This window comes from Salmo trutta, chromosome 13 (genome assembly GCF_901001165.1).
Source record: "Salmo trutta chromosome 13, fSalTru1.1, whole genome shotgun sequence".
Taxonomy (NCBI): domain Eukaryota; kingdom Metazoa; phylum Chordata; class Actinopteri; order Salmoniformes; family Salmonidae; genus Salmo; species Salmo trutta.
This window is the reverse complement of record NC_042969.1, coordinates 52,590,930-52,610,983: the sequence shown is the minus strand read 5'-3', so window position 1 is coordinate 52,610,983 and position 20,054 is coordinate 52,590,930. Positions and strand designations below refer to the sequence as shown.

Below are 20,054 nucleotides of genomic sequence, written 5' to 3'. Positions count from 1 at the left end.
CCAAAGATCCCTAGATGCCCTTCCAGACTCCCTCCACCTACCCAAGGATGTCGGAGTACAAAAATCGTTTTGCCACCTAACTAAGGATGTCAATTTAACCTTGAATATTACCCTAGCGGCAGTCGCACCCCTAAAAAACAGTTGTCACAAGAAATTTGGTCCCTGGTATACAGAAAATACCAGGGCCCTGGAGCAAGCTTCCAGAAAATTGGAACAGAAACGGCGCTCCACCAAACTGGAAGTCTTCTGACTACCTTGGAAAGACAGTACCGTGCATTATCGAACAGCCCTCATTGCAGCTCGATCATCCTATTTTTCTGACCTAATTGAGGAGAATAAGAACAATCCAAAATACATTTTTGATACTGTTGCAAAGCTAACTAGAAAGCAGCATTTCTAAGTGAGGATGGCTTTCACTTCAGCAGTGATGAATTCATGAACTTCTTTGATGAAAAGATCATGATCATTAGAAAGCAAATTACAGACAAATCTTTGAATCTGCGTATTTCCCCAAAACTCAGTTGTCCTGAGTCTGCACAGAACTGCCAGAACCTAGGATCAATGGAGACACTCAAGTTTTTAAATCCTGTATCTCTTGACATATTCATGAAAATAGTCATGCCTCTAAACTGTCAAGCTGCATACTGGACACTACTTCCTTTACTTGGCCATCCTACGTTGAACATAATAAATGGCTCCCTATCCACCGGATGTGTACTAAAAATCACTAAAAATTACAGTAATAAAACCTCTTGAGAAAGCCAAACCTTGATGCAGAAAACGTAAAAAACGAAATTGGCCTATATCGAATCTCTCGTTCCGCTCAAATTTTAGAAAAAGCTTTTGCGCAGCAACACACTGCCTTCCTGAAGAAAAATCACGTATACGAAATGCTTCAGTCTGATTTTAAACCCCATCATAGCACTGAGACTGTACTGAAGGTGGTCAATTATCTTTTAATGGTGTCAGACCAAGACTCTGCATCTGTCCTCGTGCTACTAGACCACATTATTTTGGAGAGATTGGAAACCCTAATTGGTCTACCCGGACAAGTTCTTGCCTGGTTTAGATCTTATCTGTCGGAAAGATATACATTTTGTCTCTGTGGATGATTTGTCCTCTGACAAATCATTTGTAAGTTTCGGCGTTCCTCAACGTTTCGTTTTAGGATCACTATTGTTTTCACTATATATTCTACCGCTTGGTGATGTCATTCGGAAACACAATGTCAACTTTCACTGCTATGCAAACAACACACAGCTGTACATTTCGATGAAACACGGTGAAGCCCCAAAATTGCCTACCCTGGAAGCCTGTGTTTCAGACATAAGGAAGTGGATGGCGGCAAATGGTTTTACTTTTAAAACAGAGATGCTAGTTCTACTGTAGTTCTCAAGAAACAAAGAGATATGTTGTTGGATCTTACAATTAATCTTGATGGTTGAACAGTCATCTCAAATAAAACTGTGAAGGACCTCGGCGTTACTCTGGACCCTGATCTCTCTTCTGACGAACATATCAAGAATATTTCAAGGACAGCTTTTTTTCCCCATCTTTGTAACATTGCAAAAATCTGAAACGTTTTGTCCTAAAATGACACAGAAAAACGAATCCATGCTTTTGTCACTTCTAGATTAGATTACCGCAATGCTCTACTCTCCGGCTACCCGGATAAAGCACTAAAACTTCAGTTAGTGCCAAACACTGCTGCTAGAATCTTGACTAGAAATTGATCATATTACTCCAGTGCTAGCCTCTCTACACTGGCTTCTTTTAAGGCTAGGGCTGATTTTCAGGTTTCACTGCTAACCTACAAAGCCTTACATGGGCTTGCTCCTAACTATCTCTCCGATTTGGTCCTGCTGTACATACCTACACATGCGCTACGGTCACAAGATGCAAGCCTCCTTATTTTCCCTCAGTCTCGATCTTTAAGCCTTTACTGAAGACTCATCTCTTCAGTAAGGTCCTGATTGAGTATAGTATTGCCCAGGGGTGCAAAGTTGAACGGCAAGGAACTGGCATGACGAACCACCCTTGCTGTCTCTGCCTGGCTGGCTCCCCTCTCTCCACTGGGATTCTCTGCCTCTGACCCTATTACGGGGGCTGAGTCACTGGCTTACTAGTGCTCTTCCATGCCGTCCCTAGGGGGGGTGCGTCACTTGAGTGGGTTGAGTCACAGACCTGATCTTCCTGTCAGGTTTTGTGCCCCTTCCGGCTCGTGCAGTGGAGGAGAACTTTGCGGGCTATACTCAGCCTTGTCTCAGGGTAGTAAGTTGGTGGTCTGTTGATATCCCTCTAGTGGTGTGGGGGCTGTGCTTTGGCAAAGTGTGTGGGGTTATATCCTGCCTGGTTGGCCCTGTCCGAGGGTATCGTCGGACGGGGCAACAGTGCCCCCCCCCCCCCAAGTCTCAGCCTCCAGAATCTATGCCTCAGTCTATGTGCCAGGGGGCTATGGTCAGTCTGTTAAATCTGGTGTAATTCTCCTGTCTTATCTGGTGTCCTGTGTGAATTTAAGTACGCTCCCTCTAATTCTCAGTCATCAGGACTACCTGACCGTCTCCAGTCCATCTGGTCATGCTGCTGCTCCAGTTTCAACTGCTCTGCCAGCGGCTATGGAACCCTGAACTGTTCACTGGACCTGCTACCTTGTCCCGGACCTGCTGTTTTTGACTCTCTCTCTACGGCACCTGCTGTCACGACCTCTCAATGACCATGCTGGTCATCTATGCACTGAACATCTTGAAGAATAATCTGGCCTTAATGGCCATGTACCATCTCCACCCGGCACAGCCAGAAGAGGACTGGCCACCCCTCAGAGCCTGGTTCCTCTCTAGGTTTCTTCCTAGGTTCCTACCTTCCTAGACAGTTTTTCCTAGCCACCGTGCTTCTACATCCGCATTGCTTGCCGTTTGGGGTTTTAGGCTGGGTTTCTGTATAGTACTTTGTGACATCGGCTGATGTAAAAAGGGCTTTATAAATACATTTCATTGAATTGAAGTGGTAGGGACTAGGGACTAGTTTGGAAATCAGCCCTAAACCCTGGTGCTCAGAGCACAGCAATCAATTTAGCCTTCCGCCAGAAAATGCGAGTTTGAACTATTTTTAAACTAGTGGAAAGTGCAACAGCCCGATAAGGGCATTAGCCAAAACAGTGACAGCTTAAGTTAATGTTTGAGTTGACAAGATTTAAATGTGTTGTTTGTAAACAGAGTATAATGCCTACTTACATGCTTCATTACCATCATCCTGCTCTTCACTCTGGTGTGCTGGATCTAAATTGGGACTTGTCGTGGAGCCACTGGAACTGCAGTGATAGTCATCAGTTAATGCATCACGGATGCTGTCATTCGATCCAGATCCAAACTCCAAACTTCTCTTCTCCCATTCAGGTGTATGGCCCTTGATCTTCTTTCCAAGTGTAGCATCCTTGGGCTTTCTGCCCTTGGTCTTTTGAGGGGTCCGCACATTCTGTAATCTCTTCATCAGTAGTCTGGAGACAGTTTCCTGTTAGGGCACATATGTAATGTCTCCCTTTAAAGGGATACTTTGGGATTTTGGCAATGAGACCCTTTATCTACATCCCCAGAGTCAAATGAACTTCTGGATAATATAATAGTATCCAATAGTTAATCTAACTCAGGGGAAGTAGATAAAGGGCCTCATTGCCAAAATGCCTAAGTATCCCTTTAAATGCACATGACAACAATGCAGAGATTACTGCTGTTAATTACTGAATAGCAAAAGCCACAATGGTTAGACTAAAAGAAAGTGAACAAGATGATCACTCACCCATTCATATTTACAATGCACCGAATTGTCCCGCAGCACAGGGTAATATTCTACCAGTCGTTTGGCCATTGAATTTACTTCACGCTTCAATGGATACTTTAAATCCTCCATTGTGGCTCGCATTATGGATATCATGTTGGTCATCATGTTATGGAGTAGCCGACAACGAAGTACTTTTGAGAATGTGTAATCTTGCTTTGGCCATACGAGCTGCTTTTTAAAGTAATATATTCTGGCTTGTTCTAACTCGCTGTCTGTGTAGATGACATATTCTGGCCTGGGTAACTTTATGACTTTGGAGGGACTCCTTTCGTGATCACTGAGCCTGGATGCAAAACAGAACCTGGGCTTGGAGGCACTGGGGTTACCGCCATTTGCTCTGGTGAAGGTATTTGGGTTACTGGATCAGGGACTACTGGGGTCACTGCCATTAGTTCTGTAGGTCCTGGGATTACTGGACCGGAGAGTGCTGGGGTCACATGGTCTGGAGGTGCCTACCTTGTGCACGAGGTCTCAAATTTAGCTGATCTGAATCTTGTTCCTGTAAACACATGCATCAGATAGACATTGCTTTCTAGGCAATAAATGCCCATTTCTACTTTGTTCGCAATTTAAAAAATATAAAATGAAGAGCTGCAAACATTTACACCAATATTAAGTGTACTAGCTGGTGTAAATTGAAATCCTACCTCATGATCCTGATGAGCAACTTGCCATATGGCTTTACTCCTTACGAAATGTCCTGGACCCAGTAAGAGATCCCTGATATCAAAGGAGAAGCTAAGACTGGGCAAAAGGAATGCAGGGTGAAAGGTAGTGGCCTTACCATCAAAGACATATCCTTTCATTACATACCTTTAGTGAAAAGGTTGGCAGTTAGTGTCACCCAAAAATACTAGCCAAGATTGAAGACGGACCTCAGAAATGCACGTATGGACTCTTATATGGCATTGTAGATGGGGACCTTATAAGATCACATCTATTGTTTTCATGAAACCCACTGCTTTACAGATTTTATATACACAGACAAAATTTAGCTGTGTAATCCTTTAGGCTCCCATGCCTCAAAGAACAAATTACTCATGGTTTATTATGTTGGGAAATATCAACCATAAATACAGATCCAAGCTGTCTGCTATCCAACTTGTTGCTATAGCAACATCACATGACCTTTCTCAGTGTGGGGTTGATGCGATATTGAAAGACATCAAGAGGACTTGGTTCTATTGTACAATGGAGTTCAAATTCAAACTTCCAATGGGGAGAGAGAAATATATGGTGCATTGGTTTCTCTCCGCTGAGACACTTTAGCCCAACATGAGCTGTGGGGATTTAATGAGGGGGTGGGGTTTAACAAATGTAGACAATGTGAATGTACTTTGACATTGATTGAGATGGTTCATATTATCCTGTTATTACTCAAACTGTATCAGATTTGAAATGTCTTATTGAGCAGCATTTGAAGTATGTGAAAAAGCTTTTCCCTGAAAACAATATTACATCAAAGCAACATTATTTGATTCATCTTCCATCTCAGATTAAATTATTGGTTCCAATGGTCAAATTACAGTGCATTCGTTAAGTATTCAGACCCCTTCACTTTTTCCACATTTTGTTACGTTAGACTTTTTCTAAAATGGATAAAATTATATATATTTTTTACATACAATATCCTATAATGACAAAGTGAAAACAGGTTTTTAGAATATATATGTTTTTACAAATTAAGTACTACATAAGTATTCAGACCCTTTGCCATGAGACTCGAAATTGAGCTCAGGTGCATCCTGTTTCCATTGATCATCCTTGAGATGTTTCCACAACTTGATTGGAGTCCACCTGTGGTAAATAATTTGGAAAGGCCCACACCTATCTATATAAGGTCCCACAGTTGACAGTGCATGTCAGAACAAAAACCAAGCCATGAGGTCGAAGGAATTGTCTGTAGCACTCCGAGACAGGCTTGTGTCAAGGCACTGATCTGGGGAATTGTACCAAAAAGATTTCAGCAGCATTGAAGGTCCCCAAGACCACAGTGGCCTCCGTCATTTTAAATGGAAGAAGTTTGGAACTACCAAGACTCTTCCTAGTGCTGTCCGCCCGGCCAAACTGAGCAATTGGGGGAGAAGGGACTTGGTCAGGGAGGTCACCAAGAAACTGATGGTCACTTTGACAGAGCTCCAGAGTTCCTCTGTGGACATGAGAGAACCTTCCAGAAGGACAACCATCTCTGCAGCACTCCACCAATCAGTGCTTTATGGTAAAATGGCCAGAGGGAAGCCACTCCTCAGTAAAATGCACATGACAGCCTGTTTGGATTTTGCCCAAAGCCACCTGAAGGACCCTCATACCATGAGAAACAAGATTCTCTGGTCTGATGAAACCAAGATTAAACTCTTTGGCCTAAATGCCAAGCATCACGTCTGGAGGAAACCTGGCACCATCCCAACGTGAAGCATGATGTTGGCAGCATAATTTTGAGCGGCAGGGACTGGGAGACTAGCCAGGATTGGGGGAAAGATTAACTGAACAAAGTACAAAGAGATCCTTCATGAAAACCTACTCAGGACCCCAGACTGGGGCGCAGGTTTACCTTCCAACAGGACAAAAAAAAAACGATTTAATCAATTTTAGAATAAGGCTGTAACATAAAATGTGGAAAAAGTGAAGGGGTCTGAATACTTTCCAAATGCACTGTATGTGTATGACGGTCCTCAAAGCTGAATTTCAGAAATGTATGAAAGTCTGATAAAACATAATCAAATGTTTGAATGTTGTCAGAATGCTAGACGGGTCACACTACCCTATTTTTTTTCCCAATGAGCGGGAGTTGGGACCAATGTCAGAGGTGAAGAATATGTAATATCTGTAAGCAAAAGTGAGGGATTTCCTTGGGTGTGGTTCTTAAAAAACAAGAGAAACCATCCTGATTTAATATCATCAAAATTGATGGCATTACATGATGACTTGTTGATTGCCTAGTTGTGCTAGTGTCACATATTAGATCTAATTCTAGGTATTTTATCTAAATTAGACAACTCAAGACCAATTTTCTTAAAACAAGCTGAATAATCTAACATACAGTGCTTGGTAAAATGACTTACAGTATCTTATTGGGGGGGGGGGATTTGATTTATTGCCTTGATGCAAGATTTATTTGCTTCCTAGGATTTCATTTTTTGCAGTACATACGAGTTTATCATCAAGTTAGACTAAACATCGCATCAAAAATGTTGAGTAAGGTAAGTCACAGCAGGTGTCTGAACATTTTCCATTCAACAACATCCAATAATTCAGCACCTCTGACAAATGTGGCGTCTGTAAATCTCTATTGTGCAGATTCATGACTAGATTAGACAATTTTCCTTTTCTCACAACAGCATTATATTTCTTTCCTGATAAGAGGCACACCCAATGACGGTACATTGGTCTATGGTGAATGGGATATCTTAAGAAAGGTCTAATTGCTTCCAGTCACATTGCACAGTGAGGTTTGGGCTATTTAGCAATCAAATATCATGCAATGAATCAGCTTTAAACACCTAAATGAAGAACTGAAGAGAAACAATGATTAAATGTAGAGACACTAGACTTGAGCGTTTACTGTTTCTGGGAGGGCAGGTTCATTTTCCTGAGGGAGTGTGCTACCTTTCTGATCATTTGTGGGGCGAACCTCAACAGTCCCTCATCCCTGACTAAGTCTCTGCTCTTCAGCTTGGCGTTCTTCCGCCGGCGGATATGATATAGCCTGCCGAGATGGGAAGACACCTCTACTGTCCGGCTGTTCTGCCTCTTCACGCCATGCACTGAGATCTCAAACACAGTCCTGGGGTTGATGATCAGCTTCCCCGTTTTGTAGTGGGATTTGAGAATGGGTTCTCGCAGGACATGCAGAAGGAAGTTAACGCCAGGGATGGTGGCCCACTCTGACAAGTTGAATCTGCTGCTTTCGTCAGTCTCCTCGATTGGGAAAACATTGTTTTCAAAGTAGAAGTTGGCCTTGTTGCCGTATTTGATCTCCAGAGTGCTCAGGAGCTCCCCCCAGGTGCTGTTGTCCACGGGGAGGATGATCTCATCAGGGTCATGGAGGAGGAGATACTTGGTCTGGTACATGTTCCTGTACAGACAGTCGTTGAGCGCAGGGATCTGGCCATAGTAGTGCAGGTCACCGGGTGACTTGGTGGCAAGCCAGCTGGAGGACACCTTGATGTGGGTGTCAATTGGCCAGGGAACTACTTCCACCAGACCAACTTCGTCTTCATAGTAATGCAGTACCTCCTCCATGTCACGGCTGCAGTTGGTCTTATAGACCACCACCCTCTGGGCCCCCAGCAGGTGATACATCTCCATGGCCTGCACAAACTGCAGCACGTTGTTGTACCCCCCGAACATGGTAGAGAGGCACACAGTGAAGTTGGCAGGAAAGCTGGACTCCCTTGGTACCCTGTTCAAGATTGGGACAAAGGTGACGTGCTCAGGATCAAAGTCCTCAGACACCAAGCCAGCGTATGTGGGCTCACAGTCCTCCGGGATGTCACACAGGAAGTCCCCCGTGCCGTAAGGGAACCGGAAGTGGGAATGGTGGATAGTCCGCTTGGCCAAAGAGGTGAACAGACGGTCTTGGCAGCATAGTAAGCAGTGATGGATGGTCTTTTCTGGTCGCCACACGATGGAGATGAGACGAAGGCTCATGTTATAGGTCCGGTGCTCGAAGAAAGCATTCAGCACAAATGTTTTGGACCCTTGGATTGGGATGAAGGGGTCAGTGCTCAAATTTGGAAAGCATGTGTCCATTGCCCAGTCTTTCCTCCTAAACAATTGCTCTACAGACCATTCCTGAGTAATAAAAATCATATATCCCATGGTGAACAGAGTCAAACCCAGAAATATCTTCATCAAATTCTTCTTTGTCATGGTTATGAGGGGCTGATGAGGGTCTCTCTGAAGAAAGCTGCAGAAAACAAATAGCAATACCATCTTTCAGTTTTCCTGTACAATAAACACAAATATTTTGATGTCAAGGGTCAGAAATCAGTGTGCAAACAACAACATATTTAAAGACGCAATCTGAGATTGGTACATCAATTTTTGACGTTGAAATTAATTATACACTGCTCAAAAATTAAAGGGAACACTTAAACAACACATCCTAGATCTGAATGAAATAAATAATCTTATTAAATACTTCTTTCTTCACATAGTTGAATGTGCTGACAACAATATCACACAAAAATAAATCAATGGAAATCCAATTTATCAACCCATAGAGGTCTGGATTTGGAGTCACACTCACAATTAAAGTGGAAAACCACACAACAGGCTGATCCAACTTTGATGTAATGTCCTTAAAACAAGTCAAAATGAGGCTCAGTAGTGTGTGTGGCCTGCACGTGCCTGTATGACCTCCCTACAACGCCTGGGCATGCTCCTGATGAGGTGGCGGATGGTCTCCTGAGGGATCTCCTCCCAGACCTGGAGTAAAGCATCCGCCAACTCCTGGACAGTCTGTGGTGCAACGTGGCGTTGGTGGATGGAGCGAGACATGATGTCCCAGATGTGCTCAATTGGATTCAGGTCTGGGGAACGGGCGGGCCAGTCCATAGCATCAATGCCTTCCTCTTGCAGGAACTGCTGACACACTCCAGCCACATGAGGTCTAGCATTGTCTTGCATTAGGAGGAACCCAGGGCCAACCGCACCAGCATATGGTCTCACAAGGGGTCTGAGGATCTCATCTCGGTACCTAATGGCAGTCAGGCTACATCTGGCGAGCACATGGAGGGCTGTGCAGCCCCCCAAAGAAATGCCACCCCACACCATGACTGACCCACCGCCAAACCAGTCATGCTGGAGGATGTTGCAGGCAGCAGAACATTCTCCACGGCGTCTCCAGACTCTGTCACGTCTGTCACGTGCTCAGTGTGAACCTGCTTTCATCTGTGAAGAGCACAGGGCACCAGTGGTGAATTTGCCAATCTTGGTGTTCTCTGGCAAATGCCAAACGTCCTGCACGGTGTTGGGCTGTAAGCACAACCCCCACCTGTGGACGTCGGGCCCTCATACCACCCTCATGGAGTCTGTTTCTGACCGTTTGAGCAGACACATGCACATTTGTGGCCTGCTGGAGGTCATTTTGCAGGGCTCTGGCAGTGCTCCTCCTGCTCCTCCTTGCACAAAGGCGGAGGTAGCGGTCCTGCTGCTGGGTTGTTGCCCTCCTACGGCCTCCTCCACGTCTCCTGATGTACTGGCCTGTCTCCTGGTAGTGCCTCCATACTCTGGACACTACGCTGACAGGCACAGCAAACCTTCTTGCCACAGCTCGCATTGATGTGCCATCCTGGATGAGCTGCACTACCTGAGCCACTTGTGTGGGTTGTAGACTCCGTCTCATACTACCACTAGAGTGAAAGCACCGCCAGCATTCAAAAGTGACCAAAACATCAGCCAGGAAGCATAGGAACTGAGAAGTGGTCTGTGGTCTCCACCTGCAGAACCACTCCTTTATTGGGGGTGTCTTGCTTATTGCCTATAATTTCCACCTGTTGTCTATTCCATTTGCACAACAGCATGTGAAATGTATTGTCAATCAGTGTTAACAATACATGGACAGTTTGATTTCACAGAAGTGTGATTGACTTGGAGTTACATTGTGTTGTTTAAGTGTTCCCTTTATTTTTTTGAGCAGTATATATATATATATAACTCAACAAAAAAAAGAAACATCCTTTTTCAGGACCCTGTCTTTCAACCATATTTGGATTTTTACGAATTAACTTCACAGATCTTCATTGTAAAGGGTTTAAATACTGTTTCCCATCCTTGTTCAATGACCGACAAACAATTAATGAACATGCACCTGTGGAACGGTCATTAAGACACTAACAGCTTACAGACGGTAGGCAATTAAGGTCACAGTTATGAAAACTTAGGACACTAAAGAGGCCTGTCTATGGACTCTGAAAAACACCAAAAGAAAGATGCCCAGGATCCCTGTTCATCTGTGTGAACGTGCCTTGGGCATGCTGCAAGGAGGCATGAGGACTGCAGATGTGGCCAGGCCAATAAATTGCAATGTCTGTACTGAGACGCCCAGGACAGAGCTACAGGGAGACGGGACGGACAGCTGGTCATCCTTGCAGTGGCAAACCACGTGTAACAACACCTGCACAGGATCGGTACATCCAAACATGGCAACAACAACTGCCAAGTTACACAAGGAACACACAATCCCTCCATCAGTGCTCAGACTGTCCGCAATAGGTTGAGAGAGGCTGGACTGAGGGCTTGTAGGCCTGCTGTAAGGCAGGTCCTCACCAGACATCACCGGCAACAATGTTGCCTATGGGCACAAACCCACCATCGCTGGACCAGACAGGACTGGCAAAAAGTGCTCTTCACTGACGAGTCGCGATTTTGTCTCACCAGGAGTGATAGTCGGATTCGCATTTATCATAGAAGGAATGAGCGTTACACCGAGGCCTGTACTCTGGAGCACGATCGATTTGGAGGTGGAGGGTCCGTCATGGTCTGGGGCGGTGTGTCACAGCATCATCGACTGAGCTCGTTGTCATTGCAGGCAATCTCAACGCTATGCATTACAGGGAAGACATCCTCCTCCCGCATGTGGTACCCTTCCGGCAGGCTCATCCTGACATGACCCTCCAGCATGACAAAGCCACCAGCCATACTACTCGTTCTGTGCGTGATTTCCTGCAAGACAGGAATGTCAGTGTTCTGCCATGGCCGGCGAAGAGCCCAGATCTCAATCCCATTGAGCACGTTTGAGACATGTTATATCGGAGGGTGAGGGCTAGGGCTAGGGCTATTCCCCTCAGAAATGTCCGGGAACTTGCAGGTGCCTTGGTGGAAGACTGGGGTAACATCTCACAGCAAGAACTGGCTAATCTGGTGCAGTCCATGAGGAGATGCACTGCAGCACTTAATGCAGCTGGTGGCCAAACCAGATACTGACTGTTACTTTTGATTTTGACCCAACCCCCTTTGTTCAGGGACACATTATTCCATTTCTGTTAGTCACATGTCTGTGGAACTTGTTCAGTTTATGTCTCAGTTGTTGAATCTTGTTATGTTCATACAAATATTTCCACATGTTAAGTTTGTTGAAAATAAACGCAGTTGACAGTGAGGACGTTTCTTTTTTTGCTGAGTTTATATATTAGTTGTTTTTTCATTTAAAGTGGAACTGACAGCATTTTAACAACATAAAATCTTATTCAAATCTGTACACACACCCAGGAAGAACGACACCTTTTTTTCTAACAAGTGAGCACTTACATATGGTGATTCACATTTTTATACTTTCATAGGAATGTTTAGGAATAACATAGAGCAGCGTTTAACAAACTAGGACCTCAGTACCCCAAGAGCTGCACGTTTAGATTTTTGGCCTAACACTACACAGCTGATTCAAATTACCAAAGCTTGATGATTAGTTGAATCAGCCATCTAGTGCTAGGGCAAAACACTAAAATGTGCACAGAGTTTGGGAAACCCTGAGTAAGGCATTTGTGAAAAATCTATGAGTGGGAAAATGTCTGTGCAATTGGACAACTAATAGACACTGCAGGAAATAAGACATCTCAGTCTTGTCTAGGGCCAGACTTTTGTTTGGCCGTGTCCGGGGGTATCATCGGATGGGGCCACAGTGTCTTCTGATCCCTCCTGTCTCAGCCTCCAGTATTTATGCTGCAGTAGTTTATGTGCCGGGGGGCTAGGGTCAGTCTGTTTCATCTGGAGTATTCTCTTGTCTTATCCGGTGTCCTGTGTGAATTTAAATATGCTCTCTCTAATTCTCTCTTTCTCTCTTTCTTTCTTTCTCTCGGAGGACCTGAGCCCTAGGACCATGCCTCGGGACTACCTGGCATGATGACTCCTTGCTGTCCCCAGTCCACCTGGCCATGCTGCTGCTCCAGTTTCAACTGTTCTGCCTGCGGCTACGGAACCCTGACCTGTTCACCGGACGTGCTTGTTGCACCCTCGACAACTACAATGATTATTATTATTTGACCATGCTGGTCATTTATGAACATTTTAACATCTTGACCATGTTCTGTTATAATATCCACCCGGCACAGCCAGAAGAGGACTGGCCACCCCTCATAGCCTGGTTCCTCTCTAGGTTTCTTCCTAGGTTTTTGGCCTTTCTAGGGAGTTTTTCCTAGGGAGTTTTTCCTAGCCACCGTGCCTCTTTCACATGCATTGCTTGCTGTTTGGGGTTTTAGGCTGGGTTTCTGTACAGCACTTTGAGATTTCAGCTGATATACGAAGGGCTATATAAATAAATTTGATTTGATTTGATTTACACAGACCCATGTACCATGGACAATTAGAGGCCTAAATTATATCCAAATAAGACATTTTCTACATGGGCCTTCCATCCTTGACTTTGAACTGGACTGTGTTTTTGCAGGCAGTATATCAACAGAGGGACTTTAGATCATTAGAAAGCATTTGCCAAAAGCCATAAAATACACCTGAATGGATTTCAGCAAATATCACTGGAGTTCTCCTACATTTGGGAACTTTACAGTCATATTGATAAAAAAACATGAACAGGAAGGCTGTCTACCTCAGTTATATACATATCATCAACAACTAAACTAGCTAGAGCAGGTAATCCCAAACTGGTGTAAATAAATAAATAAAAAATACAACAATAATACTTCACATTTTCCAACCGGGTTATACATTTAGGTGAGTTTTAGGTGCCAAAAATAAAATTAAACCATCTAGTGTTCAGCGAAATAACAACACAATGTCAAATACAGGTAGCCTAGTCAAATAATTAACATCCAATCACATTAACCGTTACTCTCTCGTGGGAAAATGGCGCCGGAGAAGAAGGCAGATGTTTTATGTGTCCCCAACCGATTGTGTTTTTTGTTTGTTTATTTGTATTTTTTGTAACTTCTTTTTTATTTATTATGTACATAATGTTGCCGCTACAGTCTTATGACCGAAAATAACTTCTGGACATCAGGACTAAGATTACTCACCACGGACTAGCAGAATCCTTTTTTTTCTATAACGAGTCTGACGCGAACAATATACTGCTTTCTCGGGAACAGGCCCAGATCCCCGTAATTTGCCTGAAGAGGCAGCGGAGAAAAAGGGGCCAAAGGGCAGGCTGCCTTCTGAGAATTCATAGGCAATCAAATAAACCCCCACTTCCTTCCATTCTGCTAGAAAACGTGCAATCTTTGGAGAATAAAATCGATGACCTACACGCAAGACTAAACTACCAACGGGACATTCAAAACTATAATATCTTATGCTTCAGAGTTGTGTCTGAACGACGACACTATCAACATTCAGCTGGCTGGTTATACGCTGTACCGGCAGGATAGAACAGTGGCGTCTGGTAAGACAAGCGACGGGCTATGTATTTCTGTAAATAACAGCTGGTGCACGATATCTAAGAAAGTCTCGACCTATTGCTCGCCTGAGGTAGAGTATCTCATGATAAGCTGTAGACCACACTATCTGCCTAGAGAGTTTTCATCTGTATTTTTCGTAGCTATTTACATATCACCACAGTCAGAGGCTGGCACTAAGAACGCATTGAATGAGCTGTATTCCGCCATATGCAAACAAGAAAACACTCACCCAGAAGCGGCGCTCCTAGTAGCCGAGGACTTTAATGCAGGGAAACATATCGGTTTTACCAAATTTCTATCAGCATGTTAAATGTGCAACTAGAAGGAGAAAAAAAAACTCTGGACCACCTTTACTCCATAACACAGAGATGCATACAAAGCTGTCCCTCGCCCTCCATTTGGCAAATCTGACCATAATTCTATCCTCCTGATACCTGCTTACAAGCTAAAATTAAAGCAGGAAGCACCAGTGACTAGATCAATAAAAAAAAGTGGTCAGATGAAGCAGATGCTAAACTACAGGACTGTTTTGCTAGCACAGACTGGAAAATGTTCCGGGATTCCTCCGATGGCATTGAGGAGAACACCACATCAGTTTTTGGCTTCATCAATAAGTGCATCGATGACGTCGTCCCCACAGTGACCGTACGTACATACCCCAACCAGAAGCCATGGATTACAGGCAACATCCGCACTGAGCTAAAGGCTAGAGCTGCCGCTTTCAAGGAGCGGGACTCTATCCCGCAAGCTTCTAAGAAATCCCACTATGCCCTCCGATGAACCATCAAACAGGCAAAGCCTCAATACAGGACTAAGATCGAATCGTACTACACCGGCTCTGACGCTCGTCAGATGTGGCAGGACTTGCAAACCATTACAGACTACAAAGGGAAGCGCAGCTGAGAGCTGCCCAGTGACACGAGCCTACCGGACGAGCTGAACTACTTCTATGCTCGCTTCGAGGCAAATGGCACTGACACATGCATGAGAGCACCAGCTGTTCCGGAAGACTGTGTGATCACGGTCTCCGCAGCTGATGTGAGTAAGACCTTTAAATAGGTCAACATTCGTTCACAAGGCCAGACGGATTACTAGGACGTGTACTGCGAGCATGCGCTGACCAACTGGCAAGTGTCTTCACTGACATTTTCACCCTCTCCCTGTCCGAGTCTGTAATACCAACATGTTTTAAGCAGACCACCATAGTGCCTGTGCCCAAGAACACTAAGGTAACCTGCCTAAACGACTACCAACCCATAGCACTCACATATGTAGCCATGAAGTGTTTTGAAAGGCTGGTCATGGCTCACAACACCATTATCCCAGAAACCCTAGACCAACTCCAATTTGCATACCACCACAACAGATCCACAGATGATGCAATCTCTATTGCACTCCACACTGCCCTTTCCCACCTGGACAAAAGGAACACCTACGTGAGAATGATATTCATTGACTACAGCTCAGCGTTCAACACTATTGTGCCCTCAAAGCTCATCAATAAGCTAAGGACCCTGGGACTAAACACCTCCCTCTGCAACTGGGCCCTGGACTTCCTGACAGGCTGCCCCCAGGTGCTACGGGTAGGTAACAACACATCCGCCATGCCGATCCTCAACACGTCCCCTCAGGGGTGCGTGTTCAGTCCCCTCCTGTACTCCCCGTTCACTCATGACTGCACGGCCAGGCACGACTCCAACACCATCATTAAGTTTGCCGATGACAACAGTCATAGGCCTGATCACCGACAACGACGAGACAGCCTATAGGGAGGAGGTCAGAGACCTGGTCGTGTGGTGCCAGGACAACAACCTCTCCCTCAATGTGATCAAGAAAAAGAAGATGATTGTGGACTACTGGAAAGAGGACCGAGCACACCCCCATTCTCATCGAAGGGGCTGCAGTGGAGCAGGTTGAGAGCTTCAAGTTCCTTGGTGTCCACATCACCAACAAACTAACATGGTCTAAGCACACCTAAGACAGTCGTGAAGAGGGCACGACAAAACCTATTCCCCCTCAGGAGACTGAAAAGATTTGGCATGTGTCCTCAGATCCTCAAAAGGTTCTACAGCTGCACCTTCGAGAGCATCCTGACTGGTTGCATCACTGCCTGGTATGGCATATGCTCGGCCTCCGACCGCAAGGCACTACAGAGGGTCGTGTGAACGGCCCAGTACATCACTGGGGCCAAGCTCCCTGCCATCCAGGACCTCTATACCAGGCGGTGTCAGAAGAAGGCCCTAAAATGTGTCAGACTCCAGCCACCCTAGTCATAGACTGTTCTCTCTGCTACCGCATGGCAAGTCTAGGTCCAAGAGGCTTCTTAACAGCTTCTACCCCCAAGCCATAAGACTCCTGAACACCTAATCAAATGGCTACCCAGACTATTTGCATTGCCCCCCCCTTTACGCCGCTGCTACTCTCTGTTGTTATCATCTATGCATTATCACTTTAATGACTCTACCTACATGTACATATTACCTCAACTAACCTGTGCCACCGCACATTGATCCTTTACCGGTACCCCCCTGTATATAGTCTCACTATTGTTATTTTACTGCTGCTTTTTAATTACTTGTTACTTTTATTTCTTATCCGTATTTTTTAAAACTGCATTGTTGGTTAGGGGCTTGTAAGTAAGCATTTCACTGTACTGTTGTATTTGGCGCATGTGACTAATAAAATTTGATGAATTCCACTAATGTCTGTATGAAGCCAAAACGTAGCAGCTGCTCATCAATTTTTTGAGCAAAAAGAATAAATGGTTAAAAGAAAGTAAGGCCCGCGTCCATAGAGACACATACCAGCTCTACTGGTAGTACTGCTACTACCAGCAGTACTACACCCGCATCTGTCGACGACACAAGTTGTTCTGCTTCCACGAGCACATCCAATGCTAACATCAGTCAGGGACGTTGGGCCATCGAAGAGGCGTAAATATGATAAGAACTACATTGATTTGGGGTTCACTTATTTTGGGAGTATTGCCTTTCCTCAGCCACAGTGTGTTATATGTGCAAAAGTATCTCACAACTCGATGAAACCTTCACTCTTGCGCAGACATTTAGAAACAAAACATGGCAATTTGAAAAATAAGCCACGGGAGTTTTTGAGCGAGAATTTAGACGACTTTCGAGTAGGAGGACATGTATAAAAGCAACAGATACCATTAATATGAAGGGGCTAGAAACGTCTTATATGGTGAGCTACCGAGTGGCTCGGACAGGCAAGCCCCATACTATTGTGGAGGACTTAATTCTTCCTGCTGCCGTGGATATGGCTGGGACAATGCTGGGGGAAAAGGCCCCAAAAACTATACAGACAATTCCTTCAAACAACACTGTTAAACAACGCATCAGTGACATGGAAGGAGATGTTTGAAAAATTACTGCTTCGCATACAAGCCAGTGAATTCTATGCGTTACAGTTGGATGAGTCAACAGACGTGGCGGGCCTGGCACAGCTCCTGGTATATGTCCGTTACGTTTATGGGGGGGGGGGGGGTCAATTAAGGAAGACATTCTCTTCTGCAAACTACTGGAAACCAGGACAACAGGAGAGGATATTTTCAAGTACTGGACAGCTTTGTGACATCAAATGGACTTTGGCAGTCAAGGTGTTTTGGTATCTACACTGATGGAGCAAAAGTCATGACACGGAGACATAGTGGAGTGGTAACACGCGTGCAAGCAGTTGCTCCCGACGCCACTTGGGTACACTGCAGCATCCACCGAGAGGCTCTTGCTGCCTAAGGAATGCCTGACAGCTTGAAAGATGTTTTGGACACTACAGTGAAAATTGTTAACTTTGTTAAAGCAAAGCCCCTGAACTTGTGTATTTTCTGCACTATGCAATGATATGGGCAGCGACCATGTAACGCTTTTACAACATACAGAAATGCGATGGTTATCAAGGGGCAAAGTACTGACACGTTTTCTTTACTGACCATTATTTTCACTTGTCTGACCGCTTGCATGATGACGAGTTTCTCACACGACTGGCCTACCTGAATGATCTGAATCTATCACTATAGGGACCCTCCGCAACTGTATTCAATGTGCGGGACAAAATTGAGGCTATGATTAAGAAGTTGGAGCTCTTCTCTGTCTGCATTAACAAGAACAGCACACAGGTCATTCCATCATTGTATGATTTGTGTGTGTGCAAATGAACTGAAGCTTAAGGACAATGTCAAATGTGATATAGCAAAGCACCTGAGTGAGTTGGGTGCGCAATTACTCAGGTACTTTCACAAAAAGGATGACACAAACAACTGGATTCGTTATCCCTTTCATGCCCTGCCTCCAGTCCACTGACCAATATCTTAACAAGAGAGCCTCATCGAAATTGCAACAAGCGGTTCTGTGAAAATTGAATTGAATCAGAAGCCACTGCCAGATTTCTGGATTGGGCTGCGCACAGAGTATCCTGCCTTGGCAAATCCGCTGTTAAGACACTGATGCCATTTGCAACCACGTACCTATGTGAGAGTGGACACTTGGCCCTCACTAGCATGAAAACTAAATACAAGCACATACTGTGTGTGTGGAAAATTATTTAAGACAGACTCTCTCCAATACAACCCAACATTGCAGAGTTATGTGCATCCTTTCAAGCACACCCTTCTCATTAACCTATGGTCGTTCATAATTTTCAATTAACAAATAAAGTTTTATATGTAAGATGGCTAAATTAAGAGCAACATCATTGGTTATTATTATTTGTGCCCTGGTCGTATACGAGCTCTTTGTCACTTCCCACGAGCTGGGTTGTGACAAACTCACACTAATTCTTATGTTTAATAAGTGTATCTTACAGGTAGTGTGTGTGGCAGGCTTACAATGATGGCATAAAACTACATTTGAGAGTGCGCTGACCCTGGTGCTAGAGGGGGTACGCAGCTGGAGGTTGAATGTTTGAGGGGGTACGGGACTATAAATCATTTGGGAACCACTGAGCTAGAGCAAGATAAGCTAAAATCAAACGAGGGAACAGCTTGTAGTTGGCCGTCAAAATTGCACTGATAGATAATGACATCTGAATGGGAACTTGCCTGCTCGCCAATTTGATTGATGACAATTACATTTCATGGACAAATAAGACATGCCAACAACAGTCGTTCAAGTTCAGCATAGCTAACAAAGTGATTCACATGTGTTCCTAGCTAACCAAATGATAAGGTACAGTAATGAACCATGGTAGTTTGAGATTCGACAGACATTCAGACCTTCAAACTTCAATAGCTCACGAACGATTTGTGCTACATACCTCAAATTAGGGTCTTTATGGCGGTAAAAAGTGTACAACATTGCACAGTTCTTATTTTTCCGATTCCAACCCGTTTCACAATTACATGGTAACTTAAAGGCAGCCTGATGCACAGTCGACGTGACTAGTTAGGGATCATCAACAAACTGCATAATCACAATATTCAAATTTAAAATGTGACTTAGCAACCTCATTTCAAAGGTCCATTATTCCTGACACAGAGAGGCAAGTTGAACATATTTAAAATCACTTAAAATTAAATAGCTCCTTGACCATGTGACCTAGACACCTCAAACCAACTTTGGAATATTATTATTATTTTTAAATTAACCTTTATTTAACAAGGCAAGCCAGTTAAGAACAAATTCTTATTTTACAATGACGGCCTACTCCGGCCACTCCCGGACGATGCTGGGCCAATTGTGCGCAGCCCTATGGGGCTCCCAATCACGGCCGGATGTGATGCAGCCTATTCACAGGGTAGGGACACAGATCACACACCCTTTGGTTTTCTGAGAAATGGTTTAATGTTCTTTTATCTTACTTCATTAGTTACATTTTGTACTTAGAATTTTAATAAATCTTTGATCACATGAC

General features: G+C 44.4%; 1 protein-coding gene across 2 annotated transcripts; it reads right to left on the bottom strand.

Annotated features, from left to right (window-relative positions):
* Window positions 1–3,627: 3,627 nt before the first annotated feature.
* si:zfos-464b6.2 (uncharacterized) lies at window positions 3,628–19,798 on the bottom strand. 2 transcript variants are annotated; one of them, XM_029772464.1, is made up of 3 exons: window positions 19,458–19,798; window positions 7,441–8,743; window positions 3,628–4,572 (listed from the first exon to the last, which is right to left on the bottom strand). In XM_029772464.1, exons 1-3 carry the CDS (start codon window positions 19,496–19,498, stop codon window positions 4,561–4,563), a joined length of 1,356 nt encoding a protein of 451 aa, XP_029628324.1. In that variant the 5' UTR covers window positions 19,499–19,798; the 3' UTR covers window positions 3,628–4,560. The 2 variants fall into 2 exon arrangements, with proteins under 2 accessions (XP_029628324.1, XP_029628322.1); XM_029772462.1 differs by lacking the exon at window positions 3,628–4,572 and having other exon boundaries at window positions 7,194–8,743.
* Between the last annotated feature and the right edge of the window lie 256 nt (window positions 19,799–20,054).